The sequence below is a fragment of the Danio aesculapii genome, chromosome 10 (genome assembly GCF_903798145.1).
Source record: "Danio aesculapii chromosome 10, fDanAes4.1, whole genome shotgun sequence".
In the NCBI taxonomy this organism is placed as follows: domain Eukaryota; kingdom Metazoa; phylum Chordata; class Actinopteri; order Cypriniformes; family Danionidae; genus Danio; species Danio aesculapii.
Window position 1 is genome coordinate 38,762,592 of NC_079444.1, and position 24,517 is coordinate 38,787,108.

A 24,517-nucleotide genomic window follows, 5' to 3' on the forward strand; every position below is an offset into this window, starting at 1 on the left:
AGTGAGTTCACTAGAGCCGTCTGTGCTCACAACCACTGCTGCACGACCACATCACTGAAGCCTTACTAAGCTACTTTAATCTCTATGTGCGCCTGGTAACAAAGCTATATGTTTTATCAAACCTAATAACACTGCATCGGCCTCTTTCTCAGCCAACCACTGGCAGGCTTTTAGATTGCGCCACAAATAATACGTTTTACATTTCAGGCGTTCACCATCGTCTTCTGCATGCCTGTGCAGGTCTGGATTTGAGCGGATCCAAACAGACACATTCAAACCAAATCAAAGCTGAAGACTGGGAGATTGCACGAGTCTTAATTTAACGTCTGTACTCAAATTATGTAATGACGGAGAGGCTAACTTAAAGGCGGTCGAGTGAGTAAGATGTTGTGGCAGATGGTTGGACAGAACCACAGGAAGTGCTGCCCCTCAAAGAGGCTTTTGTTCAAGCTACTGGAAATACCTCAAGGTGACCTGGGTATCTTAATCTCACTCATCAAACGCATCCCACTGTAAATCTTTTCATACCGATCCTCACGATGCATCTTTCAACTTTACAAAACAACAAACTATTTCCATGCAAAACACCGTTGCATGGTAGTTCATTTGCAGCAGGAAAAAATAAGGGAGTTCCACAGCCACAATACAAATAAACACTGAATACACTTAAGAAAATGCATAGCAACACACTAGAATCTGCATAACCTAACAACTACATAGCAAAAAAAACAATCACTCTAAAAATCTGAGTTATTTGAGGAGGGGGACATGATTATATACTGGTAAGTAGGGCCAGAATTTGAAGACATTTCTTTCTAGAACTTAAAAAAAATTAAATCTGCATATTTATATGGAATGATTTGTAGATATAATAACTAAAAGCATAACACATGAGAAATAAAAAAGTATAGCTTTATGTTAATGACTGTAAAAAATATGGATGACGTGACAGCGCCTTTTCCCATTGAATGCTTACGATCAAAATGCCTCATGATGGGTGCAAACTGTCGCAAAACACTGCTGAAATTGGAGCATGCGCAAAAGGACTACCAGATGGAGCCAGAGGCGGAGCCGCGGAATCAAGCTTCCAACCAAACGCTTGTACGTCAAATTAACCACGCCCCCTGAACTTCTCACTTCACCGGCCAAATCTGCACTATAACAAAGGCTCGCTAAATAAATAGAAGCATTTACATTTAAAAATACTTAATAATTTACAATTTATTAAAAAAAACTGTGTGATGGAAGCTGCACTGTAAAAAAAAAAAATCCGTAATTTTACAGTTTATCACGCATTCAGATTCAAAAACGGTTAAAAAACGTAAAATAACGGCTGTTAAATTACAGAAATTTACTGTAAAATAATAGACATTAAATTACAGAAATTTACTGTAAAATAACGGACATTAAATTACAGAAATTTACTGTAAAATAAAGGACATTAAATAACAGAAATTTACTGTAAAATAATGGACATTAAATTACAGAAATTTACTGTAAAATAAAGGACATTAAATAACAGAAATTTACTGTAAAATAATGGACATTAAATTACAGAAATTTACTGTAAAATAAAGGACATTAAATAACAGAAATTTACTGTAAAATAATGGAAATTAAATTACAGAAATTTACTGTAAAATAATGGACATTAAATTACAGAAATTTACTGTAAAATATAGCACATTAAATTACAGAAATTTACTTGAAATTAAATTTTTGGTAAATTTCTGTAATTCAACCTCTGTTATTTTACAGTAAATTTCTGTAATTTAACAGCCGTTATTTTACGGTTTATTTCCGACACCCCAGCTGCCGAAAATAAACCGTAAAATTACGCATTTTTTTACAGTGTAGGACAATTCAAAGGGCCCATTGTTTAGGGGCCCCCAGAGATATTATTAGGGGCATATACACTTGTGGATTTGACGCCCACACCTACTGGACATTTAAAGTACTGTACTATATATTTGAGTTACTTTCGGTTTCTCTCAGCGTGTGGTCGAGAGCGCACATGCAGATTATTTGTAGGGCTGCTTTAAATGTTGAAATGTATGTCCGTAAGTGCTCTATTTTTACTAAAGCTCTATTTTTATAAACATTCAAGGGTCATTTGATTATAATCAGTTTTATACTGCCAGTATTTTGTTGTACAAAAACCTCTTCATGGTTTATTAAATTATTAATATTATGAAATTGTAGTATTTTCATAGCAGTTTAAACTACCCTCAATATGTACAACAAGAAATAAAAAGAAGGAGCTTGGATACTCTGGGGAAGAACGTCTGAGTCCATCAATTACATCAGGTTTCCACTTTTTTCATGAGCTAGAATGGTAAAACGGCCCTCCTATGAATTGTCAGTCACTGATATGGCCCCCCCGCCAATTTGAGTTTGAGACTCCTGATCTAAACATTTGCATACTATTCAATATTATTACTGAAATTTTATATATATATATATATATATATATATATATATATATATATATATATATATATATATATATATATATATATACACACACACTGAATGATGCATGGGCTCAGAAGTCCGATTCTGTGTGGTTCTACTGATAAGTGAAAATCTATAATATTAACATGACAAAACTAAATAGATTAACATTTATTTACTATGCTAATAATAGTTCAAATTAATGCACCTTATGTATTTTCGATGAAGTGTTGTGTTTTGAGGGGTCCATTCCATGGTTGTATTATTGGGACCCAACATTTGGTGTTACACGCCCCTGCCTACAAACAACCCACATCACTAAAACAAACATATAAAAGCCACTTAGAAAGAGCAAGAACCACCCAAAAAACAACCTACCAAACACTTACCCTAACTAAACATGCATACATTGCAGTGCCCTATGACCTAGAACACCCAAAAACCTAACAACAACATAATAGTGTGTTTACATTTCCGGGTTTCTCAGTAGGGGAAGTCGTCATAGTTGGGAAAACTTGGAGCACAGTGAATGAGAGAGTATGACAAATAATTTTTATACAATCTTATTTGTTGAAATAATAAAAGAAAAACTCCACGGTGATGTTAAAAGGAGGTCCAAAAAAAGGAAAAAATTGTGTGAGGCTGATGACAGAAGCCAGAGGAGAGAATAATGTCAAATTGACTGTCCTGTCCCATAGACGCTGCATTAGAAACAACTCGCACAAGCGGTCATTTGTTTTTTGTAATTTGAAGCAAAGATATTGTAATACGTACATAAATGCAAAATGTTCATACATTTAAAAACATTAACTAAAATATTAAAACCTTTTAAGGATTTAATATGCTGATGACCGTTAAACGTGCCATAACAGGCTTGTGAAAAGGGTTCATAATAAAATGTATAGCAATAACCTAGAAAACAAACAGAAAGCCACAACAAAAGTATTATATCTAAACACACCCAAGCAAATGCATAGCCATATAACACTAAACACACCAGCAAGCACATAGCAATGCACAGAGCAGAATCTGAGAATGCCTTAGCAAATCTATAGCAACACCCCAGTAACTGCACAGAAATAGCCAAGCAAATGCATTGAGTTGACTTTGAATTCACCCAGGGTGTCTTAGCAAACACATAGAGATAGGCTAAACTAAAGCCAATCAACAAATAAAACAAAAAAATCATTATTTTGGTGTACAGATGACAACTTTTTTAAAATGATCACTTTCATGCAGATCTGTGAAAATAAAACCACTGTATTACTATGCTAGTCCAGAAGTTGTCAATGTTACACCTAGACACACTGTGTATGCGCACATATGTTTTTTGTAGTCTGCCAGGATTTAGTTTGTAAATACTCCTTCATGCCTATAGACTGGACATGTAAAATCAGCCTGATCTCATGAGGAAAGTATTTTAGTTTTTTACGTATTTTGCATTTTGTCGGTTTAGTGCAGGGGTGCCCAAACTTCGTATAAAGGGCCAAATATCATTGAGAGCCATGGGCCGAAGGTAAATACACCAAGCCATATTACATTAAAGTTGTTATGGGTAATTTCCTAAATTATTTCATAAGATTTAAAAGTATAAAAAACACTATAGAAAACATTACAATTAAATAGAAAACATTACTTTAAATCATTTTAACTAATGCGGTGTGACATTTAACATGATAACATTGCAATAATAACAATCACAACACAGTGGATTTCAATGATGAATACACTAGTCATGCAGAATCTGCCTTTGCTTTGATTTGTCCTGTATCTGTCGGGTGACAGTATGTACATTTAAATTAATCTCATTAATTTACACCATGGCGGTTCATTCTGCTATGGCAACCTCAGATTAATAAAGAGAATAAGCCGAAAAGAAAATGAATTAATAAATTACACCATTTAAATTGAAACATTTTATTTCAGTTAGCTTTTAACAATAAAACAAACAAACAAAAGGTTCCATTAGATTTGATATGACAACCTCTAAACCAGTGTTTCCCAACCCTATTCCTGAAGGCACACCAACAGTACACATTTTCAAGCTCTCCCTAATCCAACACACCTGAATCAACTGACCAGAACATTAGAAGAGACTCTAAAACCTGAAGTGAATGGGTGAGATAAGGGAGACATCCAAAATATGTTCTGTTGGTGTGCCTCCAGGATCAGGGTTGGGAAACACTGCTCTAAACCATGCCCATCCTTTTTCCTCTGTTCTCAGACGGGATGATAGGCCAAATCAAAGGTTACTGTGGGCCAACTTTGGCCCTAGTTTGGGCATCCCTGGTTTAGTGGCTAATTCGAACAAATTCAGTCGTAAAAAAAATGAACAATTTTGGAAAAAAAAAGGACGCATGGCACCAAACCCTGTCCCTTAACCCGACCGTCATTGGGGGTTAAGCAAATCGTACAAGATTATACGAATGAGATCATACTAATGCATACGAATTAGCCACTAAATCAAAAAGTTACGAATTGCTGTGAGATCGTTGCTTTCACATCACGCTTTTCACAATACCGCAATTTTGTAGGTGACATGGAGATAACAAGATAACAGCATTATTTTGAATTGTTCACGTTTCTAAACATTTAAAATGTGAATTAAACTTATACGCATAATATAAATCTAAATATTACGTAAAACAATTGCAAATAAAGAACTAATTATTTCCATCATTCACTTCCTGATAAACTGGCGCCAAATATCAAAAATAAAAACGGAATATGCTGCAGTAGGTGACGCCGCCATTTTTTTTTTTGAAGACGAAAATGAAACACACTGTAACACGCAGTGGTTTTTGGATTTGTGAAATGCTCTTTGGGAGTGCAGGTGCTCAAGACTGGAGGTACTAATAATTTACTGGTAATAATACTGAACCACTTTGATGACGGACTTTGGCGAAAGCATTTTAGAATTATCAAAACAACATTTCTTTTTTATATTATATTATATTTTACAATGTGGTCGCTCTTCTGTTTTGTCCATTAATGCCGTCCCATCGCACCAATTTTTGTCACCAATGACTTTTTTAAATGCGCACGCTGGAATTTTTTCCGCACATCGGATAAAATGTTTATCCTCAGTTGTGCGCATATGTTTTTATTGGCACAAAATGTATGCACATCTTGGCATTTCCGAAAATGGTGGATGGAAACACAAATGAGCGGTCAGAACACATGAAATGAGTTCCATTCTAAATGTCACAGCACATGCATAGTAACACCAATGCATAGCAATGGTAATGAACCATTGAGATTCCATAGCATGACAGTCCTTAGAACCACTGGAATTCTTACACATGCAAATACACACATGCAGATTTGCAGCATGTAGGTGTGAAACAAACACTTGGGGCATTCAAATGACTGCCAAAGGTCTCATTGTACACTCTGTTGTGTGTTTTCTCTGTGATGTAATCTGACATGTGCAATGATCTCACTCTCACATGCGTGTTTGGTTAGCAGGTTTGCAGCACAGATCACTCGAGTGCCCCTTTCCTTCCTGTCTTAACCGAAGCTTTAAGGATGGCAACAGTCAAAGCCTTCTCGACCTGTTATCTGAAACTCAGCGGCCACACCTACCGCACCCACCCCCATCCCAGTCCTGCAGGAGCATACACAACTTCACCACACTTTCCCGCCTATAACAGCTGCCTATAGAAGGGGGTGTAATGTTTTCATGGGGGAGGGGACCGGCGTGAAGGGAGGTGCTGAGATCTGGCCATGAAATCACAAAGGTCTGGACAGGCAGATAGCAGACATGAGGGCATGAAATGGTTTTCATAATGTTGTGGACCACGATCCAACCAGAGTTTTTTCAATTAAAACCTTAGAAGCAGATGTTCTGGTCATAACGGTTTATATATTGATGTTATGGGGAGTGATTTTAAAGGTCCAGAAATCACATTTTATATTGTATGTGGTTAGAGCCAAATATTTACACATCAGTGAAACCCCCAAGAACCACACCACATAGCAATGCATTGCAAATGATTCAAAACACCTTAGCAAATGAATAGCCTCTTTTATGACAATGTTGGAAACTAGGAGCCATTCACATCCATTGTTGGCAAAAAAGAGATACAACAGACATTAATGGCTACCCATTTACAACATCATTAGGACATCTTCTTTTGTGTTTAAAAGAAAGACAAAATACAAGTTTGGAAAAAGTGGAGGGAGAGTAAATTATGGTGGAATTTTAACTTTTGCATGAACTATCCCATTAAATCCAATTAAAAGAAACGCATAGCAATATCATTCATTCATTCATTTTCTTTCCGGCTTTGTCGCTTTATTAATCTGGGGTCACCACAGCGGAATGAACCGCCGCACAGCAATATCAACAAACCAAAAACCACACATAACTCTCTAGCATGTGAAAAGGCAACATCCTAGAAATTTAAATAAATGAAAATTGTAATTTGGAGACTGAAACAGCTTGACAATGCAAAATTTGTTGACTGGTAAACACCTTCAAACTCTCATTTGTCATTGGTAATTTGAAAATCTCATTTAGATTTTTTTTTATATGTAACAGGTGTTCATCTGTTTATCTAGTCCAAAAAAAGTGTGATTTTAATAAACTTGACTGGATTACAAAGCTTTTGATAAATCAACATAGTTAAATTCAACATTAAATCAACTAAACATTTCTAATTTCATCATTAAATCAATTAAACATAACTAAACTCAACATTAAATCAACTCAACATTTTTAATTTCACCATTAAATCAACTAAACATAGCTAAACTCAACATTAAATCAACTCAACATTTCTAATGTCATCATTAGATCAACTAAACATAACTAAACTCAACATTAAATCAACTAAACATTGCTAATTTCATCATTAAATCAACTAAACATAGCTAAACTCAACATTAAATCAACTAAACATTGCTAATTTCATCATTAAATCAACTAAACATAGCTAAACTCAACATTAAATCAACTCAACATTTCTAATTTCATCATTAAATCAACTAAACATAGCTAAACTCAACATTTCTAATGTCATAATTAAATCAACTAAACATAGCTAATTTCATCATTAAATCAACTAAACATAGCTAAACTAAACATTAAATCAACTAAACATTGCTAATTTCATCATTAAATCAACTAAACATAGCTAAACTCAACATTAAATCAACTAAACATAGCTAAACTCAACATTAAATCAACTCAACATTTCTAATGTCATAATTAAATCAACTAAACATAGCTAAACTAAACATTAAATCAACTAAACATTGCTAATTTCATCATTAAATCAACTAAACATAGCTAAACTCAACATTAAATCAACTAAACATTTCTAATTTCATCATTAAATCAACTAAACATAGCTAAACTCAACATTAAATCAATTAAACATTGCTAATTTCATCATTAAATCAACTAAACATAGCTAAACTCAACATTAAATCAACTAAACATAGCTAAACTCAACATTAAATCAACTCAACATTTCTAATGTCATCATTAAATCAACTAAACATAGCTAAACTAAACATTAAATCAACTCAACATAGCTAATTTCATCATTAAATCAACTAAACATAGCTAATTTCAACATTAAATCAACAAAACATTGCTAATTTCATCATTAAATCAACTAAACATAGCTAAACTCAACATTAAATCAACAAAACATTGCTAATTTCATCGTTAAATCAACTAAACATAGCTAAACTCAACATTAAATCAACTCAACATTTCTAATTTCATCATTAAATCAACTAAACATAGCTAAACTCAACATTTCTAATGTCATAATTAAATCAACTAAACATAGCTAAACTCAACATTAAATCAACTAAACATTGCTAATTTTATCATTAAATCAACTAAACATAGCTAAACTCAACATTAAATCAACTAAACATAGCTAAACTCAACATTAAATCAACTAAACATAGCTAAACTCAACATTAAATCAACTCAACATAGCTAATTTCATCATTAAATCAACTAAACATAGCTAAACTCAACATTAAATCAACTCAACATTTCTAATGTCATCATTAAATCAACTAAACATAGCTAAACTAAACATTAAATCAACTCAACATAGCTAATTTCATCATTAAATCAACTAAACATAGCTAATTTCAACATTAAATCAACAAAACATTGCTAATTTCATCATTAAATCAATTAAACATAGCTAAACTCAACATTAAATCAACAAAACATTGCTAATTTCATCGTTAAATCAACTAAACATAGCTAAACTCAACATTAAATCAACTCAACATTTCTAATTTCATCATTAAATCAACTAAACAAAGCTAAACTCAACATTAAATCAACTAAACATAGCTAATTTCATCATTAAATCAACTAAACATAGCTAAACTCAACATTAAATCAACTAAACATAGCTAAACTCAACATTAAATCAACTAAACATTGCTAATTTCAACATTAAATGAACTAAACATTGCTAATTTCAACATTAAATGAACTAAACATACACTGAAAAAGTGTTGCATGCAAAACCGTTGCAAACAATTTATTTGTGTTGAATTTAAACAAACAAATTAAATTTAACAATGTTCAACTTAATTTTTTGTTTAAATTCAGCCCAAATAAATTGTTTACAAACACTCACCATAAAAAATTGAGTAAATCCAATGAATCATCTATGAATATTTTTTTTCAGTGTAGCTAAACTCAACATTAAATCAACCAATTCATTAATGGCTACCCATTTACAACATTATTAGGAATTTTCTTTTGTGGTGAAAATAAATTTTTTTTTAAACAATTGGAGGGAGAGTAAATGATGGCAAAATTTTCATTTTTGAGCAGAACTATCCCATTAAATCCAACCCATAGAAATGCATAGCAATATCAACAAACCAAAAACCACACAGAACACTCTAGCACAGGGGTGGGCAAACTTGACCCTGGAGGGCCGGTGTCCTGCACATTTTAGCTCCAACACTAATCAAACACACCTGAACATGCCAATCAGTGTCTTTAAGATCACTAGAAATCTATAAGCAGGTGTGTTTGATTAGAGTTGGAGCTAAACTATGCAGGACACCGGCTCTCTAGGACCGAGTTTGCCCACCTCTGCTCTAGCATGTGAAAAGGCAACATCCTAGAAATTGAATTCAAAGAAAAAAAAACAAAATTAAAAAAATCTAAATTAATTTGGGGACATGAAGAGATTGCCCATGCAAACTTTGTTGACTAGTAAACACCTTCAAACTCTTATTGGCCATTGGTAAAATCTCATTGATAATTTTTATATGTAACAGTTGTGTCTCAGAAGCCCCACCACATTTGATGTGGAAAATTCTGTTTATTTAGTCCAAAAAGTGTGATTTAAATAAACATGATGTGTAGCTGCTTAATCTACTACTGTTTTCACAACAGTATTGGTATATCAGGGCCTCTAGCAACCATCTATTTTCATAGTTCCTAGAACTATTAGCGAAAGTGCACTGTAAAATTCTTCATTCATTCATTTTCCTTCAGCTCAGTCCCTTCTTTATCAGGGGTCACCAAAGCGGAATGAACCGTCAACTATTCTGGTATATATTTTACGCAGCAAATGCCCATCCAACCACAACCCAGTACTGGGAAACACCCATACACACTCATTCACACACACCCTCATACACTAAGGTCAATTTTGCATACCCAATTCACCCACACCACATCTTTAGGGAAAACCGAAGCACCCGGAAGAAACCCACAACAACATGGAGAAAACATGCAAACTCCACACAAAACTGCCAACTGGCCCAGCCAGGACTCAAACCAGTGACCTTGCTGTGAAGCAACTGCGCTAACCACTGAGTAAAACCACTTGTAAAATTTCCTCCAGCCCTGTAAAATTCTTACAGCCTTATTAACCTAATAATTAACTTAATAATCTTCTACTTCAGAATGGGTTTGACCCAGCACATTATGAACTTAAGTGTATGCTGAACGCATGCTTTTTAAACACCACCACAGTATTTTAAAATGTTACAAGGCATAAACAGTGCTATGTTCTCTTCTTAACTTGTTTGTTGTCACTATTGATAAGCTTACATCAATATAAAGATCCAAATAAATGTTCAAATGCAACTAACAAAATGGCTCAAGTGGCACTGAGTTCGTCATCAGGGACTGACCTGGTGGTTCCTATAACTACCCAGAACAAAAGCCCCTCATTCGAACTTTAACAAATGAATAGCAATAGGACAGACACCATAAAGCAACACCTTATTTATTATGTAAACACTCAGAACACCCTAAAAAAGACCTGTACTTTTTATTCACAACAGAATCATATTCAGCCATAGGCCAGTCCAAGAACCTTGGGTCATACACACTATTATGTTGTGTGTTTCATTCAATTATTCACTTTCCTTCGGCTTAGTCCCTTTATTCATCAGGGTTCACCACAGCGAAATGAACTGCCAACTTATCCAGCATATGTTTTACACAGCGGATGCCCTTCCAGCTGCAACCCAGTACTGGGAAACATCCATACACTCTCACATATACACTGTCACACTATGGCCAATTTAGTTTATTCAGATAAAGTCTTTGGACTTGGGGGAACCCAAGAAAACACAAGGAGAACATGCAAACTCTGTTCTGTTTCATATTAACTCTTATTTAAAGGTGGTGCCTGGGATACAAGACACACAAATCTCCCAGAGTATTATCATATACATGTGCATGCTGTGCATTACTAACAGAGTTTTTTACAATCATGTTCAAAACCAAAACACCTTAAAATAGAAACAAATCCACGGGGACTCTGTATAGATTTATGCAGCAGGATTTTGTGCTGTGGATTTTGTTATGTGCCACACAAGTGAAATGTTTCTGTGCACAGTCGCCATTTTCTCCTGCAAACCTTTGCATGCACGCGGGGGCTTTAAAAGCACAACATCTCCGAGGTCCATTTCAAATCCAGCTCCTAAAATAACCCACACACACATCTGGAATCCATGAAAAAAACCTACGGTTGCGCAACGCTTGTGATCTAATCGCACCGAAATTAAAGATGGGGATCTGACTTTGCATTTCCTAACATTTTATAATCGACATCAGAATGGAGATAATCTCCACCTGATAGTCGAAATCATTGCAAAAACATATAATATTCTAACTGTTTGGCATGCAAAAACGTCCACACGGGTATCTTGCTATGATTTGAAAATGTGCAGTGGGTCTCCGCAGGCCAATCACCGGGAGCAGGAGGCGGAGAAACGGATTATATAGTCGTACTATGGAAAAGAGCTACCTTATGAATATTTAATGACCTTCACTCTGATTGGTTTAAAGCCAGTCGTTGGCAAGGGGGACGCTAGTCTGCTAGCCAATAAGCGAATCCTCCTAGCAGTATGGCATGGCTTATGAATATTAATGATCGAATGTGACTGGACGGACGCGAGGAACGTCATCACCGTCTAATTAATATGCATGAGGCGAGACTTCACCATAGTGCGAATCGCAAATTCGCTGTCAGCTCGGCCTGTGATGAATTGAATAGGGAAGAAGAAGGAGGAGGAGGAGAATCCAATCCGGTTTGAGCAGGTTTTTGTTTCGGACGAGCGTTAACGTCTTCCTATACTGTGATCAAACCTACTGTGTGAGTCTTTACCGAGCTCAACACACAGTGTCGACTGTTTTTTCAGCGTTAAAACCGTGCATTTTGCGTTTTGTGCGCGTTGAGAAGATCTACAGCCATGCCTAAAAGGAGCAAAGTAAGTAGCGCATTGGTTTCTTCATGTATCCAGGCACCATCTTTAATAGAATATGTGGTGTTAAAAAATACTAAACGGAATTAAACAAATAGTGCATAAATATATGCGTGCAAATACGCGCATTTTTAATTAAATTGCAATGGTATGCGCGCGATTTCGTGATTGCATAGTTCTGCGTTTTAATAAACGCGTGTTTTGATTTGAGAGCGCGCGACTGAGATTTTTTCCCTTTTAACAGAACATATTTATGCATGCGCGGATGTGTAATATAATTAGTGCATAATTGAATATTCTACATTTGTCGTGTTTTGTTTACAAATAGACCTATCTATCGACATGCATCAGACAAAGGGGGTGTAACGATCTTAGTTTTCGTTTATGTGCATCTTACAGTCTTTAAAACTAGGGGTTGTTGCGCGCTGGGCAGCGAATCAAATTGTTGCATTCGATGTGTATGTATTTATCACATGCATTATTTTACTTATCATTCTGAAAATGCTCATATATGTGTCTTTGTAGAGGCTCGGGGTTTTTTAGTGTCATGGCTGCCCTTGCGCGCAACCCCGATGATTTAAACTCACGGTGGCTTCTCAATACATGGCGACAGACGGTGCGATATTTTATCCTGCAGCTCATAGTCGTGCATGAGGGATTTAATTCGTGCATTGGGGCTTTAGTGCATGATTGGGTGTCGATACATTTGGTCGTGCAAACGGCGGATTATGCAATGGCGGTGTTCTTGCACGGTGTTTGGTGTTTCCTATTCTTCTGGTATATTCTGTGGTGTGTTTTTTTTTCCTCGCGGCTGTGCACGTCGGGATGTTGTGTTTGAAAGTGAATGGCGGGAATGTCATGGAGCGAGGTCGGTGGGGCGAGAGCAAATCTCCATTAATCAGCGTTGAATGAGTCGGTGTGCATGAAGGGGGCGGTGCGCGCAGCGCTGCAATAAAAACGAACAGAGCGAGCGAACGGAGGCAGGACATAAACAATGAGGAGTTTCTTAATGTACATGTGGGATGTTTCTTTATAAAACTAGAAATGTAACATAACAAGCATTAATGGGCTCTGAAGGAACAGCTCGTATGATTCGATTCTTTTTTTTTAACACGCTGCACTACCGGAGATTCTTCAATTCCTAGAGGAATTGTTCATATGAGCCGATTCCTCTGAATGAGTGGAGATCTGTTCACGAGCGAATGACTCGTATGAGTCGGTTCGTTTTATAGTGAATCAAAACACGCGCGACTTGTCCGGTTTATAAAGAAAAAACTTTTCCATGGATGTTTTTTCTTAATAAAATTGTTAACTCATACAGAGCACTTTATTAAACTTTAATTAAAAAAAACACAAGTTATTACTTGACTGAAAGTGAATAAAGTACTGCTTCTGTTTTGTAACTTTAAAGACTCGCTAAACATAAGTGTGGTTATTTATGCAAACTTAGGATATTATTAATTTTATTTTATTCAATTTGAGTACTTAACTAGATTTGGAACCACGTGTTTGCTTGTTATGATAACTAATCGCCTTATTTATAAGTAATTAAAGTCTATAATCATTAGTTGCAATTTTTTTTATTTAATGCAATTGAAATCCTCTGGTTTAATAAATAAAAAAAGCATTTTCCAATGAACCAATAAACATCCTTATAGTTTTAACAGATGTTATTAATATACAGTTATGTTATAACACTTCTTTTTTTCTGCCCACAGGCGAACAATGATGCTGAAGTCTCTGAGGTAAGCAGATGTCACTATTTATAGCACAGGAAAGTTTTAATAATGAAAATATATTTCAAACTGAATAAAAATATTATATTTTTTAACTCTTTTATTGACTTACAGCCTAAAAGAAGGTCAGAGAGGTTGGTAAACGTAAGTATACATTTTTAAACGTATATAATTCACATTCATTCAACAGCTATAGGAAGTATTTACAGTTGTTTACATATTAATTGATGTATCATTACTCTCTTAATTTTCAGAAACCTGCACCCCCAAAGGCAGAGCCCAAGCCAAAGGTAAGAACTTGTTTAATTTAAAAAATAACTATAGACACACCTGATAAATGAACAAACTATAAATAAGCAAATTAATTGTAAATTACAGAAGGCGCCTGCCAAACCTAAGAAAACAAAGGAACCCAAGGAGCCCAAGGAGGAGGAGAAGAAAGAGGAGGTGCCCGCAGAAAACGGAGAAACAAAAGCTGACGATGATGTAAGGGAGTTAAATTTGAGGCATATATTTCCGTGAAATACATTTAAGGCTAACAATGATGCGCTCTTTCAGGCATCGGCAACAGAAGACGGCGACAAGAAAGAAGACGGGGAATAACTCTGCTGAGGTCTCATCTTTTACCAGCACTCCCTGTACCTCTTTTCTTGTACAATTCAGGGGAATATTTTTATCTACTATTTTCTAAAGGCAGGTTTTTTAGTAGTTTGATTGTAGAGACACATTTTTTATGGAAGAAAAAGAAACATTTTGAAAGTGATCTCATCATATCCAGCATTTTTACATTGGGCAGAAAAAAAAACTACCATCATCGTAAATGTCGACAGGCGTATTTTTCCCTCCTCCTCTCCGTTCTTGCTTTCAAAGCAAGGTTTTGAGGTAGAGGGGTAAGTTTTTTTGGGCATGTCGTTTACACAGACAGCTGGACATCTTATCAAGCTTGTCCGAATGACTAACATTCCATTGGCTCTATGAGGGATTTTGGTTTTTATTTTGGTTTCCCCCCCTGTTTTTTTGTGTGTGTGTGTAACCTGTAATGTGTGTTTGGGGAGGGGCGGAGGGAGGGGGTGGGCAAATAACTCATTGTTTATTGTTTATAAAGCGAAAGATTACTTGTAGAACGTTTGTAAGCTGTGTTTCATATGTTAACTGCGGTTCTCCATAATCATTTCTGCTAAATAAACATATTCTCTAGTACTGGAGTTCATGTCAGGCCTGTGCTTCGTGTGTATTGATTTTGTCTCTTCTGTGATAGTACCGCAATAAATTTGTAAAACTGCTGTGAAAAAAAAAATCAAATAAAAGACGGTTTTGTGGGCTTTGAGTCCAGTTTGTGTTATGGTACCGATAACAGACATGGGGTGAATATCTGCAAACTCTAAATATCCAAAATGCATTATTAAAAAGGATAATTGGAGATGAATGATGATGATGATGAGGAGTCTTTACTTGTAAGATCTCTTTAGTTGTAAAGCGTTCTGACCAGCAGTAGCAATATTTTTGTGGGACTTAGAGTATAAATGTACAGTTTCTTTTGATTATTGTTTATAGATGTATCTCTGTGTGTTATGGTTCGATAAAACAAACCAATAAAATCAGTTGTGATACCCTGTTCTCCTTTTGATTTCAAGTTACATTCATGATTGTAAGTTTGGACATATAGCTATATATATATATATATATATATATATAGAGAGAGAGAGAGAGAGAGAGAGTTCACATGCAAAAACCTATAGGTGCCGCCTGAAATTTCCATTGAAAATGAACATTTAAAGCCCATAAAAATGATATTAATATGACCTACACACTGGAACCTGATGAAAATGCTAAATTCAAAAGAAACATTCAGATGGCATTTAAAGGTTTTTGCATCTGAACTTTTCATATACATATATATATATATATATATATATATATATATATACACAAAACTGATTTCATTAAGCCTTAGTGCTTATAAATTATATTAATGAATCCTACAGTGGTGTATTAAGATATATATATATATATACAGTGCTCAGCATATTCAAGTACACCACCCACAAATCTATTTTTTATCATATTTTAATATTTTCTAAAAGAAGGATTACAATAATATATTTGTGCATAAACATTAAATTAGTACTGAAGCTAAATCTGGAGCTAATCTAACAAAATAATGTATAATAATGGTTCAAAAATTAGTAGCCCAAATTTACATGTTAGGGAAAAAATTAAATAAAACCTTCAAAAATAATCAAGAGAACAATAAATATATACAATTATCTTTCCATTTCTAAAGATGTTTTGTGGCTAAAATATAATTTTGATAAATATATCTGTTTAATAAAATCAGTTTTGTTCAAATGCACCAATATATATAAAATATTCATTTTTGAAATGGTGTACTCAATTATGCTGAGCACTGTATAAATTTTTACTAAGCCTCAATGCTAACTCTGTTTTGTAAACTAAAACTTTTATAAAAACTAATAAATGTTACAAGAATGCTACAAAATAGCTTATATTAATAAATTAATGAAATAAAAAGTCTTGAAGATACTAAAAAAAAACAATATTGCCATGGTACATGTTTAGAAACAAACATAGGCATTTTAAATAATAATTTTGGCCCGTAACATTTCCTTGGTATCTAATGTAACTTAAAAAAAAAAAATCTGTTAATTGAATGTGTACAAATATTGAAAAAAATTATATATACGTTCATTTTCTTTTCGACTTAGTCCCTTTATTAATCCGTGGTCGCCACAGCGCAAAACTTGTCCAGCACTTGTTTTACGCAGCCGACCCCATCACTGGGAAACACCAATACACACTCATTCACACACATACACTACAGTGTAGCCTACCCAATTCACCTATAGCGCATGTCTTTGGACTTGTGGGGGAAACCGGAGCACCCGGAGGAAACCCACGCGAACACGGGGAGAACATGCCAACTCCATGCAGAAACTGACCTAGCCGAGGCTAGAACCAGCGACCTTCTTGCTGTGAGGTGAACGTGCTACCCACTGCGTCGCATATATATATATATATATATATATATATATATATATATATATATATATATATATATATATATATATATATATATATATATATATATATATATATATATATATATATATATATATAAAGAGAGAGAGAGAGAGTAAGTGATCACGTATCTTTGGAAGATTTGGATTTAACCTAATATTGGATTGAACTTATTTTATATGGATTCATTTTTGGGATCATTTTAAAGCATCATAGTATTGGGTGATTAGACTTTACGAGGAACAGAAACATTATGATATCTAAATATATTAAAGAAGAAATAAAATTCATTCATGTTTGGGATGACGTGAGAGCGAGAAAATGATGACAATAATAATTCTGGGGTGAACGAACCCTTTAAATACAATAGCAATAAACTCAAACAATAATTTGTGCTGCTTGCTCAAAATACTTATTTAAAATGAGCCAAATCTTAAGTTCTTAAGTTTTTTTTAAGGACAACTTAATTGCTTTATGTTCAGTCAACTTGAATTTGTAAAAACAATCAGGTTAACTTAATTTGTGTAGGCCCGCAATGGTCTCAAACTTAATTTCTGGAGGGTCACAGCTCTGCACACTTTAGCTTCAAACCACCTCCAACTCACACCTGCTTAATAGTCTAGTCTTGAAAACCTTGATTAGATAGACCAAACTGTGTAGAGCTGCGGCTCTCCAGGAATCGGGTTTGAGACCTATGGCGTAGGGACAATATGAAGGAATTGTGTGAAACCCAGCATTTTTACAGTGAACTTTGACATCCATTCCAGTGAAGTCTTACACTATCCATTTGATGATCGACATGACTATGTACAAAAACAAAATCATACATAACTTCCTCATTATTAGTCAAAAGCCTCTGTACTGAATGTGCGTATTGTAATGATGAAATCAGATGTGAGACAGATGGATCTGAGTCACAAACAGCACCTGTTGACACAAGACGTGACATCAACAGTCGTTCTGTTCCCATAAGAAAACAGAGAAACGGCCTAATAAGATGAACGGATAAGCAGTTGCCCACCATATGTGATCTCCAGCCAAACTTTTCTTTGACAGTGATGACCTAGAAAGTGTTTGCCATAAGGCTTTCTGTTTATATTCTCCAACACTGATCAGCTTTAGGCAAGGGAGTGTCTGAAATTTGTGTTTGGAGCCACATTCCTGCTATTTTTAATGTGGGTTTGTAAAGCTAATGCTACTGGCAGGATTCCCACATGAGCTTTTGTTAAAAATATTACAAAACAAACCCATTTGACCCCTAAAAATTACATAAAATATAAGGAAATGATGGAACTTGTCTGTCCTTGAGGACTCTGTGGTTTTTGCCGAAAGCATTTGGAACTGGAAGAGAATCAAAAGTGGGTATTTATTTGCTTATGAACTTTTCACGAAACAAAACACAGTTGTTAATTCAAAGTGGCTTAAAATGATGACTCTTTGGCCAGTACTCGACGTAATCTCTTTATATTCCGATTTTGAGTGGACATTAATTCTTCAGATGACTGAATAAGCCTTCAATTAGCTCAAATAACAAAGTTTAATCTTCGTGTGAAGCATTTTGACCAGAGGAAACGACCTTTTGTTTGCTGCTTTGGTCGGATTTATTTACTGGGCTTTATGTCACGCGAAATTTACGCAAGCTCCGCACAGTTTCGTTGGTTTATAATCTAACGAAACACACAGAAGTAACTCTTATATATCGTTGTATTATTAAATCCATTTACGAGCAACATAAATTTAAAACTAATTTCTGAATTATAAATCAGAAGCTAACGCGTTAACGCTTTTATTGACTATAGAAAGTGCTGAAGTGAAATCTTACGGTTGTTTTTTGGATGAGAGGTCAAATCCACTGCTGAGCTCCGTAGATTAGCGAATTGGGCAACTTTAGTTAGTTATGTTTACATAATAGTTTGCAAGAGGCTGTTTCTGAGCGCAGTTTCTCACGAGCTGCTGCTGTAATGTTTGTTAGTGTTGACTGTGATGATCAGTGATGCGCTGCGTGCACGCGCTCTACAGACGCAGCGTCAACACCTGGTCTGCTGTTGGAGCTGCGTTCAATGTTCAGCACCAGCGACTGGAACATTTGCAGAAAAATGTGGTGAGACTGTTATATAATGCATTACAAAGAGGCTTTTATAATGTGTGATAATAAGTACTTGCAAGTAAAGCCATTTTATTCTGTCTTTTCAAAATATTATTATTATTAATTGTTGCTTTTAAGTCGTTTAAAGCTGTACATAGTGCTCAACATAAATGAGGACACCCCTCACAGATCTGTTTTAAATTAATATCTTATATAGGATGTTTACAATAATATATTTGTGCATATACATTAGATTAATCAGTATCTACTGGAACTAAAAAAACTCAAAATAATACCCAAATTCAGACGTTAGGAGGAAATATTAATTAAAATCAAGAGAAACATAAAAAAGATCAAATTTAGTTACATTTTTTTGTTTATATATATTTTTTGCTGTAAATTGTTTGAAATTGAATGTATTATCTTTCTATTTGTGAATGTGTTCAGTGACCAACCTCCTTTTTTTAACGGGTATAACTTCATCAAAACATATTGGTAGGGGCAGACAGAATCTGCAGACATTTTTTGCTATTTATGCTGAGAATTTTGTAAAAATCAGCAGATTTATGTAGAATTATTTTGGGAGTATCATAACTAAAAACTTAATATACACTCTCAGAAAAGAATAGTACAATGTTGTACCAACGAAGGTACAAACTCGTCACTGGGGCAGTACCTTTTTATGGAACAGACCTGTATCTTAAAACAAAGAAACAAATTAGTACCATTGCAGTTTGTACCATTAAGGACATGATTTGTACCATGGGAAACCAAAATGTACCTTTGATTTTTAAAACCTGCAGATACAATATTGTACCTTCAAAGGAACAAATCTGACGCATAAAGTTACCACTACAGTGACTAGACACTTTGTACCATAACAGTGTCAAATGTGTTCCTTCAAGAACTATTTAAAAGCATTTTGCTGTGTCCAAAATGTCTCAATTTATGTTCAGTAATTATAAAACATCAAATACATTTATTAAACAATGTGCTTTTTAAGTTTATTTTTGTGTAAATGCACCTTTTCCATTTACAATAAAGCATAAAAAAAGTCAAAACATTTTTTTTGCTAAACATTTCACAACACTTTTCATAAAAATGTTACAGAAACACATTCTCCCATGTACAATATAACAATAATTTTTCCCTCAAATTTTCACATATTACCGTTGTAATCACCTAAATGTCCACTTAATTACCTAATTTTAAAATAAAATAGAATTATGCAAAAGTATTGTAATGAGATATGCACAATGTTTGATTTATTTTACAATAAGAAAATGTCTGCATGAACACTTTGCATATGCAGGACTTTTGCCAGCTCACGTGCGCAAGGGAAAGCAAATGCCAAAAGGTGCGGATATCAATAATAAAAATGCATTTTACAGAAAATCCTTACCAAATGTTTATTAAAAATGCCTTAAATGTTTAGTTTACAATACATATAGTTTTGTTTTACCAGTTGTTTTGTATTATAGAACGCCTCGTGGTTCCATCCCTAAGAGGGAAGAAATCACTTTCCCGAACTCTCACATTCAATCTGCCCAGTTGGTGGAATGAACTCCCTAACTGCATCAGAACAGCAGAGTCACTTGCTGTCTTCAAGAAACGACTAAAAACGCAACTGTTTAGTCTCCACTTTCCTTCCTAATCTGCAACTGCCTCTCTGGCTATACCACTAACTGTACTCTCTCTCAAAAAAAAAAAAAACATTACTAATGCTTTGCTTCTTAGACTTCACACACCTGAAACTTGTCTATAGCACTTAATCACTGTTGCTCTTATAGATGTGTAAATTGCTTCATTGTCCTCATTTGTAAGTCGCTTTGGATAAAAGCCTCTGCTAAATGACTAAATGTAAATGTAATAATTAATGTTTATGAGTTTCTTTATGATTTTAAATGATGATTGATGGTTTTAATATGGAAATTATTCATAAAATCACTTTGTCTTTCCAGTAATATTTATTTTCATAGATTGTAATAAAGGAGTTGTCCAACACTTGTGCACCTTCATTTCAATTGTACCATAAAAGATACAGAACAGTATCATAAGAGGTCTTTTCTGTCCCATATAAGGTACAACTTTTACAAAGGTACAAAACTGTTCCTTGAGGAACATTATTTGTACCACCGTGTACCTTTTTTCAGAGAGTGTATGATACCTTATTATATAATACCTTTTTAACTTTTATTGAATGTTTACAATGCAAATTCATCTAGATCCAATTATTTGGAAAAACAAAGCAAGTCTCTCATATAACAAGAAAATATTACTTTATTATTGTATTGTAAATAAATCAAATGAACAATTTCATATTAGTCAATAATATTACTGAAATTAATTTAAAAACTGAAATTAAAAACTATAAATTTACACACATTTACACAAGAAAATGAATAGACTCAATGATAGGCTAAAAATCTGCTGATTTCTGTGTGTGCAGATTCCGTGTGGGCCTACATATTGGCTATATTCACTGAGAAATGGATAAAAACATTCAGATTCAAAAAAAGGGTGTGCTCATTTATGCTTAGCACTGTATATTTGATTTACACGCATCATACTAATAGCATAATAAAGTCATTACGAAGTGAAGTTTCACAAACTAATTTCGAGAGGAGCACGTGATATGATTGAGCACGCCTGGCTTCTCATCTGTAATCAGTAATAATCCAATCAGAGTGACCCAAGCTTACTATAAATGGATCATTTTCTCCCTACTGCTCTGTCTTTGTTTTGGAAGAATCCCTCCTTCCACCCCATCTCCTCCTTTTTCTCGCTTTTCTAAGGGGGGCTCTCAAGAACTACCTGATCTCGGATGCCTTTATATGCTTATTGACTGGGCGGGAGCCTTGGGCACAAGTATCTCCGAGCTCAGGGTTCTCTCCCGGGACAGCATGACAAACCTGCTATTAACGCTAAGCATATCTAAGTGGGAACTCTTGAAACTGGACAGTCTGTTCTTCCTTAAGAGTAATCCGTCAGGGTTACAGAAGTAAAAACTCCTTTAAAAAATTGTAATAATATTAGAAATAGGGCCGACATGGTGGCTCAGTGGTTAGCAAAATCGCCTCACAGCAAGAAGGTCGCTGGATAAGGTCCCGGCTGGGTCAGTTGGCATTTCTGTGTGGAGTTAGCATGTTCTCCCCATGTTGGTGTGGGATTCCTCTGAGTGCTCCGGTTTCCCCCACAGCCCAAACAATGCGCTATAGGTGAATTGAATAAACTAAATTGGCTGTAGTGTATGTGTGAGAATGAAAGTGTATGGGTGTTTCCCAGTACTGGGTTGCAGCTGCAGGGCACCGGTCTGTGTAAAACATATGCTGGATAATTTGGCGGTTCATTCAGCTGTGGTGACCCCTGATGAATAAAGAGACCAAGCCGAAGGAAAATTAATGAATAAATATTAGAAATATATTATGTTATATTATAGAAAAACCTGCTGTCTGTATTAGATTATGAACGATTTTACTGAACCCATCAGTTCCCATTGATTAAACCGTTTTTACAGTATTGTTTACTGATTAATTTAGAGGAATTTGTGCGGAAAAGCTACATTACCCATAATGCTTTGCAGAAAACGCCTTAAACCAGAGTCATATTGAGAAACAAGCAGAAAAGCTCTGCCCACTTCAATGGAGCACCACAAATTCAATTTAATAAAAAAAAAAAGAATAATTTAGAAAACATCACAAAAGTTTTGCTCAAATTTGTAATATAAACCTATTATCTTTAGTATTGACTGTATAAGACTGTTGTACAGTATTTATTTAACCACCAGCTAAAAGGTGCTTAACTATAAAATATGATTGCTCAAATGAGAAAATTTTGATTTATTATTAATTAATTTATTTTTAATTAGAATATTCTTATCTGACTTGCTAAACAAACTTCCTAAACTGAACTGCTCGATCTTGCAGATTCGCACTCTATAACATCAGAAAGGTCCGACCCTTCCTATCTGAACATACAGCTCAACTCATTGTTCAAGCTCTTGTTCTCTCCAAACTGGACTATTGCAACTCTCTACTAGCCGGGCTACCAGCTAATTCTATCAAACCTCTTCAGCTGCTTCAGAACGCAGCAGCACGAGTGGTCTTTGATGAACCCAAAAGAGCACATGTCACTCCGCTACTCACCCGTTTGCACTGGCTGCCAGTTGCTGCTCGTATCAAATTCAAAGCTCTGATGTTTGCTTACAAAGTGACCTCTAGCTGTGCTCCTTCATATCTGCTCTCACTTCTGCAGATATATGTGCCCTCCAGAAACTTGCGTTCTGTGAATGAACGTCGCCTCGTTGTTCCATCCCAAAGAGGGAAGAAATCACTTTCCCGAACTCTCACATTCAATCTACCCAGTTGGTGGAATGAACTCCCTAACTACATCAGAACAGCAGAGTCACTTGCTGTCTTCAAGAAACGACTAAAAACGCAACTGTTTAGTTCCTTTCTAATCTTAACTGCCTCTCTGGCTATACCACTAACTGTGCCCTCTCTCTCTCTCTCTCTCTCCAAAAAAAAAAAAAAAAAAATTTTTTACTAATGCTTTGCTTCTTAGACTTTACACACCTGAAACTTGTCTATAGCACTTGTTCACTGCTGCTCTTATAGTTGTGTAAATTGCTTCCTTGTCCTCATTTGTAAGTCGCTTTGGATAAAAGCGTCTGCTAAATGACTAAATGTAAATGACTTACTAAGCAAACTGAAAGTAAGTCTCTGTCCTGTTTTCCTAGGGTCTGTTTGGCGTGTCGGAGCTCAGCGCTCCTGCCGGTTTTCAGGTGGCTCAACATCAGGCGCTCCGGGAAGCAGAGTTTCTAGTCCACAGGGTTTGTTCTCATCCTCCCGGCGCCGTCACTGTGGACACTTTCGACCAGCTCTCTGACAGCTTATGCAGAGTAGCAGACCTGGTAAACTCAATTGTGTTGCAGCAATAATAACATGGATATTCTGCACTCAAAAAATGACTTTTGCTAATTGTTCAAAGATGAGTTGATTTAAAATAAGTTAATACAACACATTTCTTAAGTGTTTTTGGGACAACTTAATTGCTTTATGTTCAATCAACTTAAATTTGTAAAAACCATTACATTAACTTAATTGGTGTTGGGACAAGATGAAGGAATTGTGTGAAACCCAGCACTTCATTTTTTACAGTGAAATATGGTAAACGTGTGTACAGAGGCACAATAATTACTGAGAGATTTCAGCTGCTGTCTGGGCTTTCCCTGCCTTTCTACACCTCTCTTTCTTCATGTGTTCAATACTTTTCCCTACGTCATTTAATTTTATTACGCATAAATTCATTTGTAAAGTTAGTTTTGTTTTCTTTGCATATTTGGATTTCTTTGGTTGTTATTAAAATCCGGGAAAAAATGCAATTCAAGTCATCAGCACCTTTAGAAATATGTTCTCTGAGAAAAAGGGTGACGTGTTCAATACTTATTTCCCCCACTGTAAAATGTAAGTTGTAAGAG

At 35.0% G+C, this 24,517-nt stretch overlaps 2 protein-coding genes across 2 annotated transcripts in view; both read left to right on the top strand.

Annotated features, from left to right (window-relative positions):
* Positions 1 to 11,984: 11,984 nt before the first annotated feature.
* hmgn1b (high mobility group nucleosome binding domain 1b) lies at positions 11,985 to 15,523 on the top strand. The gene is made up of 6 exons (XM_056467223.1): positions 11,985 to 12,183; positions 13,896 to 13,922; positions 14,028 to 14,057; positions 14,168 to 14,203; positions 14,292 to 14,399; positions 14,472 to 15,523. The coding sequence occupies exons 1-6, from the start codon at positions 12,166 to 12,168 to the stop codon at positions 14,514 to 14,516; spliced, it is 264 nt and encodes an 87-aa protein (XP_056323198.1). The 5' UTR covers positions 11,985 to 12,165; the 3' UTR covers positions 14,517 to 15,523.
* Positions 15,524 to 18,779: 3,256 nt separating this feature from the next.
* mipepb (mitochondrial intermediate peptidase b) overlaps positions 18,780 to 24,517 on the top strand; it is a 30,957-nt gene continuing 25,219 nt past the window's right edge. Inside the window, exons 1-2 of the mRNA XM_056466550.1 lie at positions 18,780 to 19,053; positions 23,777 to 23,950. Coding sequence (XP_056322525.1) covers positions 18,946 to 19,053; positions 23,777 to 23,950 — 282 coding nt within the window. The 5' untranslated portion in view covers positions 18,780 to 18,945. The remainder of the gene's footprint in view (positions 19,054 to 23,776; positions 23,951 to 24,517) is intronic.